The sequence below is a fragment of the Hippocampus comes genome, unplaced genomic scaffold, assembly GCF_001891065.2.
Source record: "Hippocampus comes isolate QL1 unplaced genomic scaffold, H_comes_QL1_v1.1 scaffold125, whole genome shotgun sequence".
NCBI lineage: Eukaryota > Metazoa > Chordata > Actinopteri > Syngnathiformes > Syngnathidae > Hippocampus > Hippocampus comes.
In genome coordinates, this window is record NW_017805453.1 from 1,873,952 (window position 1) to 1,895,026 (window position 21,075).

The 21,075-nt window shown below is 42.7% G+C and overlaps 1 protein-coding gene across 1 annotated transcript in view; it reads right to left on the reverse strand.

Annotated features, from left to right (window-relative positions):
• Positions 1 to 2,825: 2,825 nt before the first annotated feature.
• The window catches only part of lrfn1 (leucine rich repeat and fibronectin type III domain containing 1), a 150,814-nt gene continuing 132,564 nt past the window's right edge, over positions 2,826 to 21,075 (reverse strand). The window contains exons 4-5 of the mRNA XM_019874376.1: positions 9,333 to 10,722; positions 2,826 to 5,205 (exon numbers count right to left, since the gene is read on the reverse strand). Of these exons, the coding sequence (XP_019729935.1) occupies positions 4,311 to 5,205; positions 9,333 to 10,702 (2,265 nt within the window). The 5' untranslated portion in view covers positions 10,703 to 10,722 and the 3' untranslated portion in view covers positions 2,826 to 4,310. The remainder of the gene's footprint in view (positions 5,206 to 9,332; positions 10,723 to 21,075) is intronic.

A 21,075-nucleotide genomic window follows, 5' to 3' on the forward strand; every position in this document is an offset into this window, starting at 1 on the left:
GCGGAGAAAAAAAAGTGTTAAAAGTACAAGAGAAGAAAAGCGAGTGGGCCAAAAGGCTAAAATATTCTTTCCAAACAGATGAGAGTAGGGCTGTGCTGAGCGGAGAAAGTGGAACAAAATTCAAATGTGTATTGACAGGCGGGGGCAAGGTTAAAAGGAGGCATTTAACGCAAGCGGAACAAAGTGCGTTGAAGTCTCTTGGAGATAAACAAAAATGGATTGACTTGAGACTGCGCAATGTGTTGCGATGAAAGACGAGGATGACCTCCATCAAGGTCAAACATCCCAATGTGGATCAGGCTTTACACAAACACTCTTCAGCTGTAAAATAAAAAATAAAAAATTCATATTGACAAGTCATTTTTAAGCAAGTCACAAACGACTAAATTAATACCTTGATTATTTTCGACATAGGTTCCACATCCAAATGATTCATAGAACTACACTGTATTAATTGTACTTTATGAATGAATGTCTGGTTCACCTCATCTCAGTGTGTTAGATAACCCTAACCAAACAGAACGTTAACTCAAAACCGGACGTAATCAAATGCGCTTTAATGCATCTTCTAAGTGGCTCAGATTTGACTCGTCTGACATTATCACACATTAAAAATTTAACAAACTCCTCAACAACCTCACTGGTTCAAGGCACATTTTGTGCAACCTCAGAAGCAGGAAAAAGTGCTGACGACTCACAAAGTCGCCTCTTTATTGGGCTGGCTGGCTTTGCCCCGTAAAGCGGCACCCTCCTCCTGGCTAAGCACATTTCTACGCTGCTTTGAATGAATAATGACCGCAGATAGCGACCGACAGAATTATCTCACCGACATGACAAACAGTCAACGGTGTATTGACGCACACGTGCATGCACAAATGCTCAGCAAACAATATGCTCACTGAACACTTGATTAGGTGCATCAACATACAGGCTAGTGGGATCCAATACAAGAGCTGAATCAAGTATTGAAGCTTTCTAAAGATAATAGTGCTCACTTCACTTGGAGGATTTATTTTTGTTTTATGATCGTTTGTCAGGATTATGCTAGGAGGGCATATGAGTCATGGTAGAACCCATTCAATTTGTGGGATTCTTAAAGCCTTACTGACATTCCATTTTGATTGGCATTGCAATAGCCTCCAATTCCATTCATTTATCTGTTACAAAAACACCAACGACACAGTCTACGGGTGCAGTTTGTTGCCAATCCAGATTAGGATTGTTGGGCTTTCGTGTGGAGGTGTCTTGTTCTTTTGATTTAGGATTTCCTTTGAAACAAAAATTTTCTCTTGAGGGATTATGAGCATAATAATGAAACAATCAAAGTAATACAATTATCCATTCATTTTCTAATCCATTTATCCTCACACGGGCCGTGCTGGAGCCTATCCCAGCTATCTTCTGGCAGTAGGCGGGGGACACACTGAACTCTTTGCCAGCCAATCGCGGCGCACACATAGACAAACAACCGTAATAAAATTAATAAAATAAAATTATTGAAGGTTTCAGAACCCAGCGAAAGATGAAAATCTATGAAGTAGCACCCACAAATACATTACGCGTGTGTGTGTGTGTGCGAGTGTGTATATGTTACTGTCTGTCTGTATTTATCTACCTACCGAGCTAGCTAACTAGCGAGCTAGCAATGTATACATACATACACACGCACACACAGCTTTGTCTCCCACTAGAGGTAGCAAAAACCCATTGCATCTTGTTAGTCCCATCTGGCTCCTCCACTTACATCCAGTTTACGTTCCCTGTCTTCCAAAAACCTCTCTCCTCTTCCTCTTCCTCCTCCTCCTCGCCTGTGTGGTCAACTCTGCAGCTTTTCACACACAAGTGCCATCCTTAGAAATAGATGGCGCTAGATTAAATATTCATACACTCAATTTGATGTGTGAAAAATACAAAAAAAAAAAAAAATACAAATAAAACACCTGGTGACGTACACAGATCCGTATTTGAGATCCTTTTGGATTCCTTTGATCCACAAAGCTGTGTTTGACACACGGCCCCATGTTTGAATCACAGATGGACATTTCTGAAATTTGGCACATTGGCCCATGTTTGACATAAGGATGCAATTTTTTGACACAAATGACCCATGTTTCAACCATGGACCCATTTTTAACATAGAAACCCACATTTGAAACAAGGACCCGTTTTTGACACACTGGTCTATAGACACACATTTGACACACGAAGCAATTGTTTGACCAACACACCTATGCTTGACACACGGAAGCATGTTTGACTCATGGACCCAGGTTTGACACACGAGCCCGTGTTTAACACATATTGAACCATGCTTCATATTTAAGATCTGTGCTGACCAACAAGTGTGGAATTTTTTTAAACATTTCTACATCAGAGATGCAAGTAAGCTTTTTTTTATCTGTATTTGGTGCCGATTCAGAATCTGCCCTTTTAAAAAAAATCTACCCCATCAATTTTTAACAATAATAATCATGTCATATCGTAATATATTTAGGGTTAGGTTCAGCAACAGGTGATTTTATTTTATTTTTTTCCTCAAACGTCCTAGATATAAATTACAACGCATGGTAAAATCCGTACTGCGGTCAAATAAAACAAAACAATGAAAATACCTCAAAAATCGAATGGAATCGTTTTTTAAATCAGCCTCTCTCATTAAAATTTGCCTTTGACCAGTGTAGTCAATTGGCTCTTGTTTGACACCCGCATGAAACCATGTTTCACGTTTAACAACTGTTTTGACCAACGAATCCATAGTTGACACACAGATTCATGTGTGCTCCATGAACCTAAAAAAAAAAATAAAACGGACACACCGACCCATATTTGACATATAGAGATGTGATGACACAGGTTTTTAATGTAAAAACTTGCAGCCAACACCCAAATGCTTTTGTAAAAAGTCATGTGACATTATGACTTCCTTATTTTACATAGTTAGTACACATACATCAAATGTTTGAATATACTTATATAGGTCTTCTTTTGCGGTTTTGTAGTCATCTGTCATCTTTTTCGATCTAGACCAGCCAGATAGTGTTCATAATATACAGTCACATCTGGAGCTGTTTCACGCCATCCAGTCCCATAAGAAGCAAGGAGGAATCCCCTCACTCTTAAGAAAGGTGTAAAATACGGCTTTTCTGTTGCTGATCCGTTTAAATTATTACTGCGGTGTTGATACATGTCCTCGTATCTTCGTGTCTTCTGTGCACAAGTCTTTTTTTTTTTTTTTTTGCTGTTCATTTGAAAGTTGCGCTTCTTTCCCCCCCTCTTTTTTTGAACAATGAAAGAAGAAACACATACAAACCTCACACGGACAGCCATAAATGAACAATTCGTCAAAGAAATAACGGAGAGGTGTTTTTTTTTTTCCAACGACGCCGAGCAGCATCCTCCATTCATACTTTTTCATCTTTTTTTTTGTTCCGTTTGTGAGAATTAAGGCACTGCTGCATTAAAGAAACAACTTGGTCTGACGATCTGCGTATCCTTCCTTCTTTCCGTTTTCAATTGGCAATTGAAATTCAAAAAGTAAATCATGACTATTGATTTTTTTTTGTTTGTTTTTGTTTTTAACTCCAAATGAGCCACATTCTCATGATGGTTGGCCACAGTTATTACAGTGAATTAAAAAGTCAGTCAATGAAATAATTATTTGTTGCAGCCCTACATCCGGTACAGTAAGGAAACGAATGCAAGCGATACCCTTGCTTATCTTTTGTGAAAAAAGGGACAGCTTCAATGACATGAAAAAAGGGAAGTTCAACAGCTCAAACATTTTCTTTTTAGAAAAGACAAACTCAGTGCGGACGAGTGCAACAGTTAGAATTTAAATACTGGCAATTGTTATGCTATGTCATGGCACTTATTCTTGATTTGGCTCCATCTAGTCAGGGAACAACTGCAAGTAGTACTGCACAAGTTAAAAAAAAAAAAAAAAAGAAAGCTGAGCTGCACTGTTTGTTGATGGATGAGGCGTGTGGCTCGAGCTTCTTATCCCTGATCCACTCGACTCACAAAAATTCAGGCTCTTTGGCCGAAATGTCGGCAAGAATCTAAAACGTACCCTGACGGGTGGTTTTGCCACCTGTGTGCTTGATTAAAAAAACCAAAAAAAAAAAACAAAGGACAGTCGCGAGTCCCGTTCTTTTTTGGGGGATTTTCAATTGCCAACTGAAAACAGAAAGAACAAATCATGCACAGATCACTGACAAACCTCTCTGGCGTGTGCGGTGGCAAGTTGGGGGCGAAGGGTTGATGTCGTTTTTTTTTTTTTTTTTTGTCTGTCTGTTCAGCGGCGTGTCCGCTCACACGGTGCTTTCCAGCATCCACTCAGTGCTGCTGAATGTCACCCGGCGGTTGGCCAGGGGCGACGACTCGGCATCCAGCTGGTTGGTGGAGCGGTGCCACCTCGTCTTGGCCCGCCGCGGGTAACTGTGGCTCTGAAATATGGAGTAGTCTCCTCCGTCGAAGGAGAACCTGTGCCGAGTTCGCGCCAGCTCATTGGGCACCAGGAACCCCGCGTTGGCCAGGACGCCCTTCTTGTCCACGAAGCGCGGCACCTCTGCAGAGCCGGCATTAGCGCCCATGAGGCACAGCGACATAGCGGAGCCCGTCAGGGTACTGTCTGTTTGGGTGTCCATCTGTGTGTCCTCCGGCGGCAGGCTGGTCCTTCGCTTGGTCGGCGGAGGCAGTTCCACATCCAGAACAGCAGGGGGCGCCCCCACGGCCACTAAGGCTCTGGTGTCCGCTTTTGTCTCATTTTCCACCTTCAGAACCAGCGCCATGCACTCCTTGGGCCCGTCGCGCTGGCCCTCGTCCGAAGCCTGACCAGAGGCCGAGTGCTGTAGCCGCTGGTGGCTGCCGTTGGCCTGCGAGCGAACGCCGGGGTCCGTCTTGTCCTTGGCATCCTCTGGCCCGACGTAGGCCTTGTAGCGGATCATGAGGATGACAATGAACACCAGGACGGACGCCACGATGATGCCGCCGATGATTATGATCATGGTGCCTCCCAGGAATTGGCTGTGCATGAAGCGGCACTGGCTGACCTCGCTGGCCGTGTGGAATTGGATGCAGCCCACCACACGCGTGGCCGTCAGCGACGTGACGCCGTCGTCGTACACGGCCAGCACACACAAGTCGTACTCGCGCCCGGCTGCCAGGTCGTTGATCAGGAAGTCTTTGTTGGTGGGCGGGATCATCCTGCAAGACGGAAGAAATACCGTGTTATTCCTGACAGGAATAACACGCCTAACCAGGGCACTATTTTGGGAGACAAGGTGCGCATGCACTCGGCGAAAATATGAAGTGCAACATAAGGCCATTCCATTGAACATTTTGACCAAATTGGATTTTTCATCTGCTCGACTATGAAGCATTTTTAAAGTACAGGAAGTCTCCAGTTCCAGCTCATTCGGTACTCGCTTATTAATGTGAACACGAATAGCGAAAGCAGATTTCGGGTGCAAGTCCGAGCTCGAGTCACTGCTCATCCGAGTTCCTTGGTCCAAGCTAAGGCAGCAAACAACTGTGGCAACTGAGGAACCACCGCTCAGCAGCAGTGAAAATGAAGAAGAACTGAAACAAATCAAAGGTCCCACTGTGCATCTACGCACACAAAAATATGTTTGTTGAACATTTTATCATTTGCGACTGATGTACATGTTCAAATTGAGTCAATTCAAAGGACTTCCCCACTCATGTATCTCTGTGAGAAAAGGATCTCTTCACGTGTGTGTGCGTGGTTTTCAAAAAGCAGGCACTGAAGCTTTGGACACAATGAACATTTTTACTTGTATAGAGGAACAACCATTCACGCTCATACTCACACCTAGGGACAATTGAGAGTGTTCCATTAACGTGCCATGCATGTTGTTGGAACGTGGGTTGTAAACCCGATTCCCTGGAGAAAACCCACGCAGGCCCGGGGAGAATATGCAAACTCCAGACAGGAAGGCCGGAGCCCTGCACCTCGGTTCTGTGAGGCGGACGTGCTAATCAGTGATTACCGTGCTGCTCAGTTTTCCTCTTCGAAAAAAAAAAAAAGTTTGAGAGTAATGCTCCTGTTCAAACGGCATAATCTTAATGTGCTTTGTATTCCTTCTCTGAAATACACATCCGGCCCATGGAACCGTTTCATAAATGGTGTGAAACTGGCCTGCAGATTATGTATTAAAAATCTGTTATCAGAAGGAGTTGTTTTTCGAGACAATCACGTTACTGTCTGTCTGACGCAAATGCACATTTGCATGAAGTGCATTAACATTGTAACGCAGGGTGAGAGAATAACTGTCACCAACAGTAGAAATAGCTTAACTGTGCACCACTAAGAATAAGACCGCTTTAAACATGCCTGGATAAAATAACACAAAGAGGCACGATAACACAGTCAAACACGCTAATTGGAATGAAAGCATAGCATGCTGGGAAATGCCGCCTCCTTTGATTCCATCACACTTCACAATCTTTTTTTTTTTTTTTTTTTTGTGGCTACTTGCAATCATTTTGTAGCTCTGGCTACATACATGTGATTTGAATGCTTTGTATTTTTGATAGCGCACTGTTCTCTACGATTACAGTAATCCCTCGTTTATCGCGGTTAACGGGGACCAAAACCACCCGCGATAAACGAAAATCCGCGAAGTAGCGACCAATTAACATAAACAGGTAAATATATATATAAAAAAAAATTTTTTTATATGTTTGAAAAAATCCGCGATGCACTGAACCCCCGATAAACGAACCGCGAAGTAGCGAGGGATCACTGTAATGTTGGAGTGCCTAAGGAAGTCAACGCTGGTTAGTTGTTTTTTTATTATGCCCACATGGTAGCGGTATTTGGTTCCACAACTTATTTGAAATGCCTCTGACCATTATAATCATTTAACTGAAAAGCACATTCTACCTTCATATATTCATTTTCCCAACTGCTTAATCCTCACTAGGGTCGCGGGGGGTGCTGGAGCCTATCCCAGCCATGTTCGGGCAGTAGGCGGGGGACCCCCTGAACCGGTTGCCAGCCAATCGCAGGGCACACAGAGATGAACAACCATGCGCGCTCACACTCACACCTAGGGACAATTTAGTGTGTTCAATCAGCCTGCCATGCATGTTTTTGGAACGTGGGAGGAAACCGGAGCACCCGGAGAAAACCCACGCAGGCCCGGGGAGAACATGCAAACTCCACACAGGGAGGCCGGAGCTGGAATTGAACCCGGTACCTCTGCACTGTGAAGTCGACGTGCTAACCACTGGACCACCGGGCGGCCCCGACTGACATTGTATCCTGTCTATTTCAAATTGCAATTGTTAATTTTTCTTTCTTTTTTTTTTTTTTTTTTTTTTTTTTGAATCGCCTTCGTTCTCCGATCAAATGTAGCCTCTGAGTTTTGGCCGCATGTGTGATTCAATTTGAGACTTCGACAAGCCTAAATTGTGCATAGTGATGAATGTGAGGATAAACTTGTGTTTGTCTCCATGTGCCTTGTGAGTGGTTGTTGACCAGTCCAGGTTGTACCCCTCAAAGGCTGGGTGTTAAAGGAGCATTCACATAATAAATAGAAATCTCTCCCTTATGTTGGAGTTACTTTGTAGATGCTTGTCATCTATATGTGATTTTCCATAGTGCCTCAAAACAAAACACCAAGGCTTTAAATTGGCTAAGAAAATTATGTGACTCATTATGCCCGATAATAAAGCTCAACGGCAGATGCTTTATTAATGCACTGCATGAATAGATGAACCCTGGAAGAGATGCCAGTATCCTTGATTCTGTTTGTGTGTCACATCGTGAATCAGAGCGCAGCTTACAGTATATTTAAAAGACTAAGAAGCCCTTCTGCTGTTGCTCTTTTTATGCATCAGTATTTTGCCAATGAAACAAAGTACTGTAATTATATAATATAATATAATATAATATAATATAATATAATATAATATAATATAATATGTGTTCTAAATGTAGGCATTTAATAAGACAGTACATTAAAGGAAATGTATATCCAATATGCAAATGTATGCAAATATATGCACATTCATGTATTCCAGGCATCAGAAAAGCACATTTATCCGAGTTAAATGAACTACGTTATTGGAGTGTTTCCTTTTATTGACTGCTGTTTTCATGTTTTCAAAATTCCCTTATTCAGTGAACATGTTAATTATTCATAAGGGACGTCATTAGCATTACAAAAGACCCGAAAGGATCCATTACACATTAAACTATGAACAACCCCTAAAAAAGACCTGCACCACATTATAATGTTGCCCCACTTTATAATTTGGCGGCTTGCATACACAACAGTGATAATAATCATATAACATCATGATAAAATCCGATTTTACTTCCTAAACTTTAAAAACTTTTAGTAGTAAAGAAGTCTTTGCTTATTTGCCCACCGCCAATCAGTAAATGGCACGCCGCTGCAACCAAGCCTTTAATTAGCCGACCGCAAGTAATCACACTTTTAACTCGCAGCAAATTAATGATGGTGATTGCTGTTTGGCTGAGTGCGCATCGTGAAATGTGCTGTTGTTATTTATTGTGGTGTAATGATGCTGGAAGAAGGCCCTTTACTCCCGTTGTGCGGTACTGCGGGCCAAATGGAGACCTCAAAAGACTTCACGTCAGCCAGCTTCTGTCTGGACTTTTTGAAAGGTTGTTTAGAGAAAAAACGCCACTGGAAGTTCTCGCAAGACTTTGGGGGCAATCAGGTAATTTTGTTCGGTGGTTCAAGGTTGTGAAAGTTGGAGGTGAGTGCTTCTGTTAAAGGTCAACTGTAAAGTAAATTTAGAAAATCCCAAACGAAATATTTTTATGTCACAAGTCATGTCATTTCAGTCGACTTCTCATTCGAAACTTGTACTTTTGTCAACAAATTGTTTGTCAAGTGATACATTAGTTCTGTCAAGTGTTGATTTACCAAATTTTAGTCAGCCAAGTACTTGATTCGTTACGCCTTTGGACTGTTTCGTGTTTTTCAGCGTTGTTATGTTATAATTTGGGTAGGTTTGTACTTCCTGTTTTTGTTCAATTCTTAGCTTGAAAGGACTCTCAGGTTGATCTTTTTCTGAAAAAAAATTATTATTTTGGATCATCTGTGATGGGTGTGGTGCATGTTCGGCCATCTCTTTGTGCAGTCAGTCAGGAAGTGGCGCTCACGGAACGCTGTTGACTGCTATGTTAGCTTTGTGTGCAAGACAATATTCATTGTCAATGCGGAATGTTGTTTTGAAACCATGGCGATGGCCGGTAGCACCACAGTTCGCTGAATTATTGGCTCGACTGAGATTTGTCACACAACACATGTCTCGATCGTCCTTTGACTAACCTGTACACCAGTGTGTCGTCAACGGTGGTGTTGTACTGGACCTGGTACATTCTGGTGCCGGGGATGTGACGCTCGGATGGCCATCGGATTACGGCCGACGACGAAGTCACCTCGGTGACCAGCACCCTCCTGCCCTGCTTGTGCTTTGTGTCATTGCCCGACTTGGACGAGGTGGTGATGTCAGACAGGCCTGGGTCTTCGCGCATGTGACCTGTGTTGTTCACGAACAGCGGGAGGGGGATCATGTTGACCTCCACGGCGGCAGTGGCGATGCCCGCCGCGTTGGAGGCCACGCAGTTGAACGCCCCGCTGTCCTTCAGGGTGGTGATGAGAATATCAAGGGTGCCGTTTTCGTACAGGATGGTGCGGGAGTTGTTGTGCACCAGCTTGCCATCGGGCGAACGCCAGTGGATCTCTGGGTCGGGATCGCCAACCGCCTTGCACTTCAAGGTGAGCCCTTGCCCTTCCATCACGTGGGGCTTGGTGGCAAGGTGTTTGGTAATCAGTGGTGGTTCGCAGATGAACTCTTCCTCTTGTATGGACCAGAAATACTTGTCCATGAGGTGTTCCGGCGAGGCGCAAGTTTCCAAATCATCCTCGCGGGTCAGCCGGCGGAGCCACAGCAGCTCGCAGTTGCAGTGAAGCGGGTTGCCCCCGAAGCTGACGGCCAGAGTGGATGAGCTGGAACCCTTTGCGTCTGACAGCACCTGGGCGTGCTGGAACAGGCTGTCGGGCGGCAGCTTCTGCAGCCGGTTGGATGTCATATCCAGACGAACCAGCTTGGTGAGCAGGGTAAAAGTGCCCGCTTCGATGTGGTCGATCAGGTTGTGGTCCAGGGTGAGCGTGTTGATGTTAGTCATCCGGGCTATGGCTTCCCAAGGCAGGGTGCGCAGGTTGTTGTTGGACAGATCCAGGTCCTCGATGGTGGAAACAAACTCATCAAAGGACGTGGCCGCTACTTGGTGGATCTGGTTGTTCCCGAGGATGAGGTGTCGCAGGTTGTTCAGGCCTTTGAAATGGTCGCTTCTGATTGCACTCAGACGGTTTCCGTCCATGTGCAGCGCGCGCAGCGAGCGGAGGCCGAAGAAGGCCTGGGGAGTAATCTGGCTAATGGTGTTGCGGGACAAGGTGAGGTGCACCAGGCTGGTCATGTTGAAGAAGTCCTTTCTGCGGATGACGGTGATGAAGTTGTCGGTGAGCCGCAGCTCGACTGTCTTGCGGTCGATGGTGGGCGGCACGAAAAGGAGGCCCGTCTTGGCGCAGAGGAGCGTCAGGGTGGGCGACAGGTGCTGGCAGATGCAGCGGCCAGGACAACTGTTGCCCTTCACCAGGGCACCACACAGCAGCACACACAGAATCAGCCGCTCCATTCTCAATCGCGTTCCTGTTCCTGAACACACAGAAAGAGGCGATCAAAATGGGATGAATAAACAGCGTGAATACCTTTTATGAGAGCCTGCTGCTGCAAAACCCCAATGCCTATCCAAGGTAGAAGCAAGTTAGCAATGCGAGATGGAATGGGCTTTTCTGAAATAATGACACCTACTCAGATGAAAGACCGCGGCGACACCATCAGAAACCATATCTGTGGAGACTTTTCAGGCAAATAAGCATGCTTTTGTGCTTGAAGCATATGATTTACAAAATGATCACAAAGCACATGTCCCTCATTTTCTTCATAAAACATTTTTTCCCTCTTCAGGCCACAGCAGCATGAAGAAATAAAGGTTGCTAGACAAGAAATCTCTATGACCTTTTCAAACAGTAAGGCACTGGAGAAAACCCACAAAATGGGATCGCAATACAACATAGATTATGTATCGATGTTTAGGGTTTGGACAATCTAGTCAACACAGGGTGCGGGATAAGAGATTGAGTTAAAACTGTGTGAAATTCTAGTCAACAAAAATTTAGGGTGGGGTTGAGATTACAGTGAGATTTGGGTGAGGTTTTGTGTTTTGGTTAGCAGAATTGTGCAGATCTGGTTCGCCAAGACTCACGCTTAGGGAACAGGGTTGGGGTTAGAACAATTGTGCAAATGCGGACAGCAAAAAGCCTCGTAATGTTTTGGACTGCCTCTGATGGATGCTTTTACTCTCGACTTTAACTCTTTTTGTTTTGTTTTTTTTTGAGGAAGCTGGAGATGCTCCGATTTCTATTTAGAGCTATTGATTTTCGTCTCAGAGAGAACCCGCCTGTGGTGACAGGTGGAAAATGTGATCTAAGGCGGGAGCGAAGACAAGAGGCCCCGGTGGCAAACGGATGTTGTTTCCAGCCGCTCTCGGCCGGTCTTGGCATCGGTCTTGCCGGCAAACGCCTAAAGCTTCATTGGGAATGAGGAGCGCGTGTTAGCTTCAATCAAATGAAGCAATGAAAAGTGACTTTCCATTTGCGGAACAAGGACAGGACCTTAACTTGTTCCCAGCTGCCCCTTTTTCACTACCTGTAAGTGAAAATCTAACATGTCAATTAAAAAGCAAGATGCTAAAAGCCATTGACAATCTGTCATGGCTAATTTACCGGCGCACTGTATTAAAAGGCGTAGTATCAGTTACGACTGCTATTTCTGTATTCAACACATACACAAGTCGCATTGTATAATTTGATGCAGGCATAGTAAAAATACAGTAGCACGATGCATGCTAGCATATGTTTTTAAAAAGGCAGAGGGAGAAAAACTGAATTTGGTTGTACTTTCGTGAAGTCCCTTTCTTCTCTATGGTGTGGTTCACCGGGATGTTGAAAGTGAGCGGCACCTCGTCCATGTTGGCAATATGGTTGGGCTGGATGTGTTTGTCGGCAATCTTTTTTGTATACCTGCAAAGTGTGCTTGTCTCTCATCGGGTAGCTCAAGCGGGTATGTTGGAATGTGGGGATTGGTTCAGAGAACAGTCAACTAATGGACGCCAAATGAGTCTGGCAGAGCGGCAGAATAAAGGATTAGAATCTCCAAGAAAGCATCATTATTGAACGTAACATTTTACTGCAGGTGGAGCGGAAGATGGCCAGCTTTTCCTTGTAATCCGATGTTCCTGAGTCACGGTCATCTTTGCCTGGATGGATAGATGGTGCTGTTTCATAAAACATCCTCCGCGTAACTGATTGTTTGCAGCATAAACGGGGCTTCGTAAGCATCTCTCTTCATCAGTGCCATTTTTGGGATGTTGTTTTGCACAATGCAATTACAGGGGCCGCGCATTTAGCCTCCTCTTTCACTCCCACCCTTTCCATTTAACCGTGCGTAAGGCTGTCCTCGATTATGTCCGCCTTGCATGACCCCTCATCGAAGTCACACAACAGCATTCACAGATTTCGGAACACGATGCATACACAGGGCAACCCGCATTATTACACGCCCCGTTCATTTTGGAGAAAATTTAAGACTTTTAAGTGCGCCTTATGGTCGTGAAAATATGGTACGCTCACATTAGGACTCAAACATTAGGACACACTTTTAAAGGTAATATTCAGTATTTTATTTTTTTGTTTGACTAAAACAGTGGTTAGTATCTTTTTTGTCATATTTTTCCAATTGTATGACAGTTAAGAAAGGTACCTGAAACATAGCCTGTACAATTAAAAGAGGTTTGATGATATCCTATATTAGACCCAATAGCAGACACATTTTATGGCTTTTTACTTCCAGTGGAAAACATTGAGAATGTAATTTCAATTCATCATTATTTGGCACTGTTTCCGTGATTTCCATTGGGAAGAAGGAAGACGTGATTTCACATTAAGTTTTTACGTGTCGATAATTACAGGGGTTGACTTAGTCTGACACTCGCAGATGAAATTTTTACTTCAAACATTGCTTGTACAGATACAGTTTGATCCTAGAACGGACTAATCCAATTAAAATATTGAATATGCAGTTTTTGTCACACTGTGCAATCTTCAAGCGAAACGATATTGCTTGGAAAACGTACTCACATTAATTGATTCACTGCTGCATCTACTTTCTATTGTCAGTCAAACTGTTTCAGAGGTCAAATCAATTGTGCATGCAAAAACACACACGCACGCACACACATGGCGTGAGAACATTCCCAATCCCCAAGAGAGCTTATTAATGAAGCAAAGCGCTGCTGTTGTCGGAAATAATTTTTCCAAATTCCCTCAATTAGTAACCAAGGCTAGACTTTGTTGGTATGAAAATTCCCGCAGACTCTTGTTCATGCGCGGCGTCGGGCCTGACCTAACAGAGCTGCGTTAGCATTCACACGGTAACTATGTCACAAAGCTTGCACTTTCTCCTGAGCAGCATCTGTGCCTGAGTGTTTTCTGCCACATTGCTGAGGATATTCTATTGATCTTTCACAATTTATTTAGGGGGTAGTGACTGGGAGGTTGGGGAGTTGTGGGGCGCGGGGGGGCAGGGGGGCGCATTTGTTGCCAAGGCAACTCATGTTGTCGAATGTAGGTCTTTGAATTCAATTAGGATGATGCTGAGCTTACATCTTAATGTCAAGGTGGTAAAGTGAAGCAGATGGGAGACTTTGCAGGTACAGGATATCAATGTTTTTCAACAGGGATGGGAGCAAAAACAAAATGTAAAAACCTACTAAACTAGCAATGTGGAACATTGCCTAAGTCATCCATAGGTAACAACCAGTGCGAGAAGCTAACATACCTGTCTATGTCTTCACTTCTTCTTGTCAAACAGACTCGGACGCAATGCACAAAAGATCCAAAATACAGTCTTGTTGACAAAAAAAAAGAATTATGCCAGCTAATAGTCTGAGCAAGCCAATGGGAAGTAACAAAAATTCAAATAAGAGCATCAAAGTGTTTTTTAACAGAAGCACCACCCAAGCCTCCACAGGTAAAACATCTCCACTTGGGGTTCCCTAGAAGATTCCAATCTTTGTGTTTTGTTTGGTAAAAGTTAGTCATAGTGCCCAAGAGTTTTATCGAGCCAAGAGGTAGTAGTAACCTACACAAATAAAAGTACACTTTAATAGAAATATGAACTCTGCTCAGTAGTCCCCCGATAGGCTAGAGTGAGAAGCTAAACTAATCCATTGTTCTAGACAAAGGACATCCAAATCTTCATTCACAAAAAGTGGTCTGAGGCACCTCTCAAGCCAAGTGGAAATAGACACCTACTAAATATTATATTATTAAATATTATCAGTCGGAATATCAAATATTGCTTAAAAGAAGCAACACTTCTGCTTTGACATCCACAGGTAGCTGCTAGCATGAGAAGCTAATGCAGCAGTCTACTCCTTCACGCCATACTTTTTTTTTTTTGTCAAACAGATGGACTCTAGTAAAACACACCAGTCCCAGAAGGTCCAAATCTTCATCTTTTATTCAGTAAAAGTTATTTTAAGCAAAAACCTACAGAAATAAAATAGAAACAGTGCTAAACATGGTTAAATAGAAGCGATGCTTTCAGTCATCCACAGGTAGCTGCCAGCATAAGAAGCTAATGCAGCGGTTCTACATTTCCATTCAGTGCCACATGTTGTAATATTACAAAAGATGGAATTTTGCCACAAAAAGCATTGTTCACTATCTGCCAAAGTGCTGCTTATTGTTATACCAGTAGAGTTGAGTTCACCGCCATCATACAATACTTCTCAAGGCGCTTCTGCAGGATGAAACCAACCAAGAATGTAGAAGTGTAAAACACACACAAAAGGTAGAGTGATACCTCCCTTTTGTTTGCAGGTAACCACCATATGGCAGTTAAGCACAAGCTAATGTAGCTTTAATCCGTGCTCCTTCTTGTCAGACAGCACAGATGGACTCAAATGCATGGCATCAATCAATGAAGATCCAAATTATAGTCTTCTGTTCATGAAAAGCTCCTTGATAAACTGGCTGAGAAAACCCCCAAACTCCACCTGGTACAACTTTGGGGGAGTTCAAACTTTAAGGTGCCGTTGTACAAATAGATTTGCCTTCAGCCACATCTGCACCTTCTGCTGAACGCGTTTTCCTACCAAGCTGGCGTGTAAACATACTCCAAAATATGCGTGAAAGCCTTAAAGGTGTGCGTGATCTTCTCACAGAAGTGTAAAGATGTGCACCCCACAGCCAACAAACACGCACACCAAATCCACAGAGCCTCCGCCGACATCTGCTGCTGCTGCTGTTTGTTCGCAGAAGGTTGGATTACTTGGAGCGACGCCACTTTGAGCCATCGTTACTTTAATGAAGCATGTTTACATGCGACATTATTAGTGCAAGGTGCTCATTTTAGGATTCTGGCTACTATTTTTTTTTTTTTTAAAAGGACTTTGCTATATCAGTAATTGCAAAGGAGGAAATTGAGACTTCATCGCGTGATTTGAAGTCACCGATGTCCTTAAATATGTATTCATTGTGCCAGCGAGATGAGCTATGAGGATGAGGTATGTGCAGCCACCGATGCAACACCAGCAAGTGACTTATTGTCTGTGACATGTCTAGATAATATCAGTTTTAGTTTGCGCAAAACCAATATAAGTAAGAGTCATTCACTAAAATGGCTTATCATGTTACCGGCTGGTTTAGTTATTACTTTTGTGTAATGGCACGCCTTTTTACAATGTCTTGCTAATTATTATAGGTGATAATATGAAGACACTTTAAACTTAAGTCACCAAGCGCATACCAAATGCTAACTGATTGAGTGTTTTCACTTTTCTGTTTTACATCAACAGTTGTTTTATGCATGTTCTGTATAAATGGTACATTGCCTCGCCTGTAACGTTTTATGCTGGTGACAGTTTGACAGTAACAGATTTGTTCTATTTCCATTACATCCTATGGGAGTAATTGATTGCACTGGTGACGCAGGGGTGTCAAACTCATTTTTGTCACTGGCCACATTGTAGTTACGGTTTCCCTTGGAGGGCCGTTATGAATTTTGGGAAACCATATAAATGTTTAATCACCACCACAGATTACATACACAGCGTACAACAAATTGATGGATAACTAGTTTTGAAATCAGAAGTCAAAAATAATGACTGTTATTGTGGATTACATATGACAATTTGAAATTTTGGTTCAGACTTTAGCAAGCATCATGGAAGTTGATATGCTTGATTTGCTTTTGTGGGCCACATAAAATGATGTGGCGGGCCAGATCTGGCCCCCGGGCCTTGACTTTGACACCTGTGCTCTAGAGTGCACTCATTATGCATGCATGCAGCTAGAATTCTGCACCAAGCCTACACGTCTGAGCCCTCTCCAACATGGCCACCTACACATGCATGCACATGTAAACATGCCTTTTCGTAAGGAGGCACTAAGTGCCTAGAAAGTGGGAATAAAGAAGATAAAATAACTGTACCTGCGTGGGTATATCTGCTGTTTTTATCAACCCGCTTGGCTGAGATGCCGCTCGGAAGCGTTTGTGCTCTTAAAAGACGTTGGCAGCAAACACGCGTTCTGTGTCAGGTAACACACGCCTTGGCGTCTTGTGATCAGTGTTTTTTGTGCTTAACACGCTCATTTAAAAAAAAAAAAAAAAGCGAGGAAGAAGAAACATAGAGGTGCGGGTAGCAGACGAGTCATCAATTTGAACAGCACTTCAAAAGCTAGCAGTTCAGAGAATGCCAAAAACGGGAAGACATCAATCAGGGTGTCCAATAAGGCTGACAAGGTTTCCTCTGGAATACAAAAATAAATAAATGAAAACAACCAAACAGCTGGGCCTAGTTCGGTCATGAATGTGTACTGCTGCATTATTAAACATATGACATAGGATAAGAGTGGGAATGCATCTTCACAATGCCACAGAATCAACAGTGAATCTTTCTCCAAGGTGTTTGCCCAGCTATGCACATGCATCTAATGCTGCGGATTTCATCTTCAATATCGTCTGAGATATTCAATAATGAAGGGATGCAACTGCTTTAAAATCCTTCATAGACAGTGGCATCATTTGCACGGCGCAACAACATAAACAACTGAAATTCAATACGCGACATGCCATCAAAATCAAAAGTCCAGGGCCTGCATGGGCACATTATATAACAAACATGAAATAAAATAAAGATAACTCAGGCCCAGCTCATTTAATCAGCCGATATAAGTTCGATTAAAATCCACAAAAGTCAGCCTTGTTTTTTTTTTTTTTTTTAAATATTACAACACAAGACAAAGACAATGACATTCAAAACACCCCCGCACCTCCCCCCAAATCATTTGAATTGTACCTATTTTTCTCTCTGTTGTAAAATAGAAACTTATACTAAAGAACAAGGTATTGAAAAGCAGTCAAATGTCCTGCCTGTAATGCATATCTTTATTTTTGTAAGTGTTACATGCGTCAAAAAGTTTTTTTTCATTCATTCAGTCATTTTCCGAACCGCTTGATCTTCACTAGGGTCGCGGGGGGTGCTGGAGCCTATCCCAGGCGTCTTCGGGCAGTAGGTGGGGGACACCCTGAACCGGTTGCCAGCCAATCGCAGGGCACACACAGATGAACAACCATCCATGCTCACACTCATGCCTCGGGACAATTTAGAACGTTCAATCAGCATGCCATGCATGTTTTTGGAATGTGGGAGGAAACCGGAAGACCCGGAGAAAACCTACGCAAGCATGGGGAGAACATGCAAACTCCATACAGGGAGGCCGGAGCTGGCGCTTGGCCATGTTTCACGCTGTTAATGTTTTTGCTCTTCTCGGCGGTGATTAATGATAACCGCAACCACGCTCAACGAAAATAGACAAAAATCACTCGGTCACGAAGTCGGGAAAATTTCAGTAACTCAGAGTTAAACTGATTTATGGCTGCCTACTATGATGGACTTGTGCAACATGAACATTTTCAATATTGCTGAATACTTCAAGATCACCCACAGTTGGGAATGTGACATTGAGAACTTTAGAGAGGAATAATGTAGCTTCCTGCAGACAAACATAACAGTCAGGATCCTCGCTGGGACATGACATTGTCAGCATAAACAGCAATTAGACGGTGCGGATATTGAACTGTGCTCCGGCCTGGTGTGACCCCCTGTCAGGATAGAGGCCTAATTATTGACAGCTTCGCTTCGTCCTCTTCAGCGGACCCCCAGGCACGGGAACAATGCCAGCACCGAGTCATTTCTCCTTAAAAGGTGGAGGGGGAGAGACGGGATAACGTAAACTGGGCGGTGCATTTGCATTTTATAATTACACCAATATGAAAGACGCGCCCCTCATTTGCATTGAAATCTATCAATGAGACACTTAAACCTTGGTGACTTTGGTAATTACGTCTTTTTTCAGACACAAGGTAGGGAAGTTATTTAATAAACATGCGCCTAATTAATTGCCAGCCTGTTCGTTTCCATTTGAATGCCCTACTCTCAGAATTAAGGAACCCAGAGTTGACAGTATTAATCATTTCGATGCAAAAAAGCGGAAAGTAGTGACTCTTATGGCAAGATGTTTAACAGCAGAATAATAATCAAGCTGCTATGTATGTACAGGTATGTATGTACCGTATTTTCCGCACTATAAGGCGCAACTAAAGGCATTCGATTTTCTCAAAAGCTGACAGTGCGCCACATAATGTGATGTGCCTTACATATGGATAAATATTCTGATTTCTTGGAAATAGTATTTTAGATGTTCTGTAAAGCGCTTTGTTAGAGATGTAGCGGTTGTGAAAGCTCGAGACAAATAAAGCTGAAGTGTATTGTATTGTATTACCTTTAGTGTAGTTCCATCTAATGGATTCATAACGCAACTGCAGCCGCTATTGTAGCTTCTATTCCATGCATCTTATAATGCGGTGCGCCCTATACAGTATATGCAAATAGTTTTCAATTAGGCCATTTATTGAAGGTGCGCCTTATACTCCGAAGTGCCTTATAGTGCGGAAAATACGGTATGTACATGATAGTAACACCCAATCCATCATGGATTCCAGGTTCGCGTTCCCACAATTTTATGGGATTTCTTTTGTAAGTTAATAACAGTTTTCTTCGAACTCTCGTTTATATTAGGCATGGGCTATTTACTGCGTTGATGGTTCTTTTCTTTCTTGAGGGCACTTCTAAGCAGGGCACATCCCGCTGCATTGTGATTTGCTGCTTGCAGAGATGAAGACCATCACGAAATCATCTATGACGTTAATGACATGAGGCCAACCGCTTAGTTTTTCTCCTTCTTCGCTGAGTAGAGAGGGGAGGGATAAGCAGTTACACAAACCCCACATAGAGATATTTAGCCACTGTCCTCACTCCATTTGGATGCCTTTTTGCCGTGTTTATGAATAAGCATTGTCCTAAAATAAATGCAGAAATTAAATGTCGCCTACCAGTTAGAGGATCCTATGACTTACTAAGAACAATTAATGTGCTTGTATTGTCTTAAAAGTGCATTTGAATACCTTAAATGCCATAAAAAACATTCCTACAGAGTATTTAAATAGGGTATTTCTATATTGCGGATTTCAATTACTGCAGGGGTGGTCTGGAAATGGACCAAACCTCTCGGCCCAAAGGTTGCATCAAACTGACTCACAATCCTAATGAGGACAAGAAATAGAGAAAAGAAAAAAACAAATGAAGTAGCGACCACAGCTTAAAAGGAGCAAATGGGAAATAAATGCATTTGAATGATCACAGCTCATTTTACACAGTTAGATCATTCGAGTAAGTCACCTGTCTACTCAGTCATTTCCGAATATCTCTCTCGGCGGCATAGTCTTCCTACATAATCAAGCTTGAATAATGTCGATTTGCATGCTGATGAGCTCGTTCTGGCATCTGAACCTGATTTAAAGGAGTCTCATAGCAACAGGCGCAGATACCGATTCTGCTCTCACAGCCCCCGCGAGTCATGAGGACGATACAAGGCGAAATGAATGATTGGATATGGTGTTGTTCCAGACGGGCAGCGTCACTTTTGTGCGCAAATTGCCTTCCCGGCCAAGCCAAAATAATAATTTAATGAATTGGTAGCCTTTTCCATCATGACGCATAGATAAGTGGAGCAGTTATGCACTGTTGAATTGTTTACAGTGAGAGAGCACTTCTCATTTAAAGTTGTGCAATAATCATGAATACGGAGACTGTTTTTTACCGTCAAAGGTTAGATAATGCAAATTGACTCAATATAATATAAATGCATGTACACTACGGACACTTAACATAAAATGGAGTCTTGAAGGTTGATCATTAGCCATGTTTTGGGTTCAATACAATTCAGCCATAGTATATCATGGGAATAAGAAAAATATGTTCCAGGCTCAAAGTGTCACGATCACAAAACCTGAACAGGATGTAGTTGGAAATGTAATATTGACCACATTGTTAGATTTATTACACTGATTTAGCCTTTTATGATGTTTTGACATTGGTATTGGCTGTTTATGGCTGTTTAAAATTTGGTATTACAAATAACAATGATTTAAAAAAAAAAAAAAAGTAAAATTTGAAAACTGGGACATTTTTAGAATAGGATTATGTGGGTGTATTGATGGAAACAAATGGAAAATATTGCTAACAAAAAATGGACCTTACAAGTGTAAAGTTTTCAAATCAAAGTAAAAAGCAGCATCATATCCTGACATTTCATTCCTGCAACGTGCACAATGCAGCAAAATCTCACTGGCATCTCCAGAGATATTGCTGAATAATTTCATACTCTTAAAACAGGGTGGGCGTGGGGCAATGTTGAAAAAAAAAAGAGAGAGAGAGAGAGAGAGAGAGAGAGAGAGACAGAGAGAGAGACAGGAGAGAGAGAGAGAGAGAGAGAGAGAGAGAGAGAGAGAGAGAGAGAGAGAGAGAGAGAGAGAGAGAGA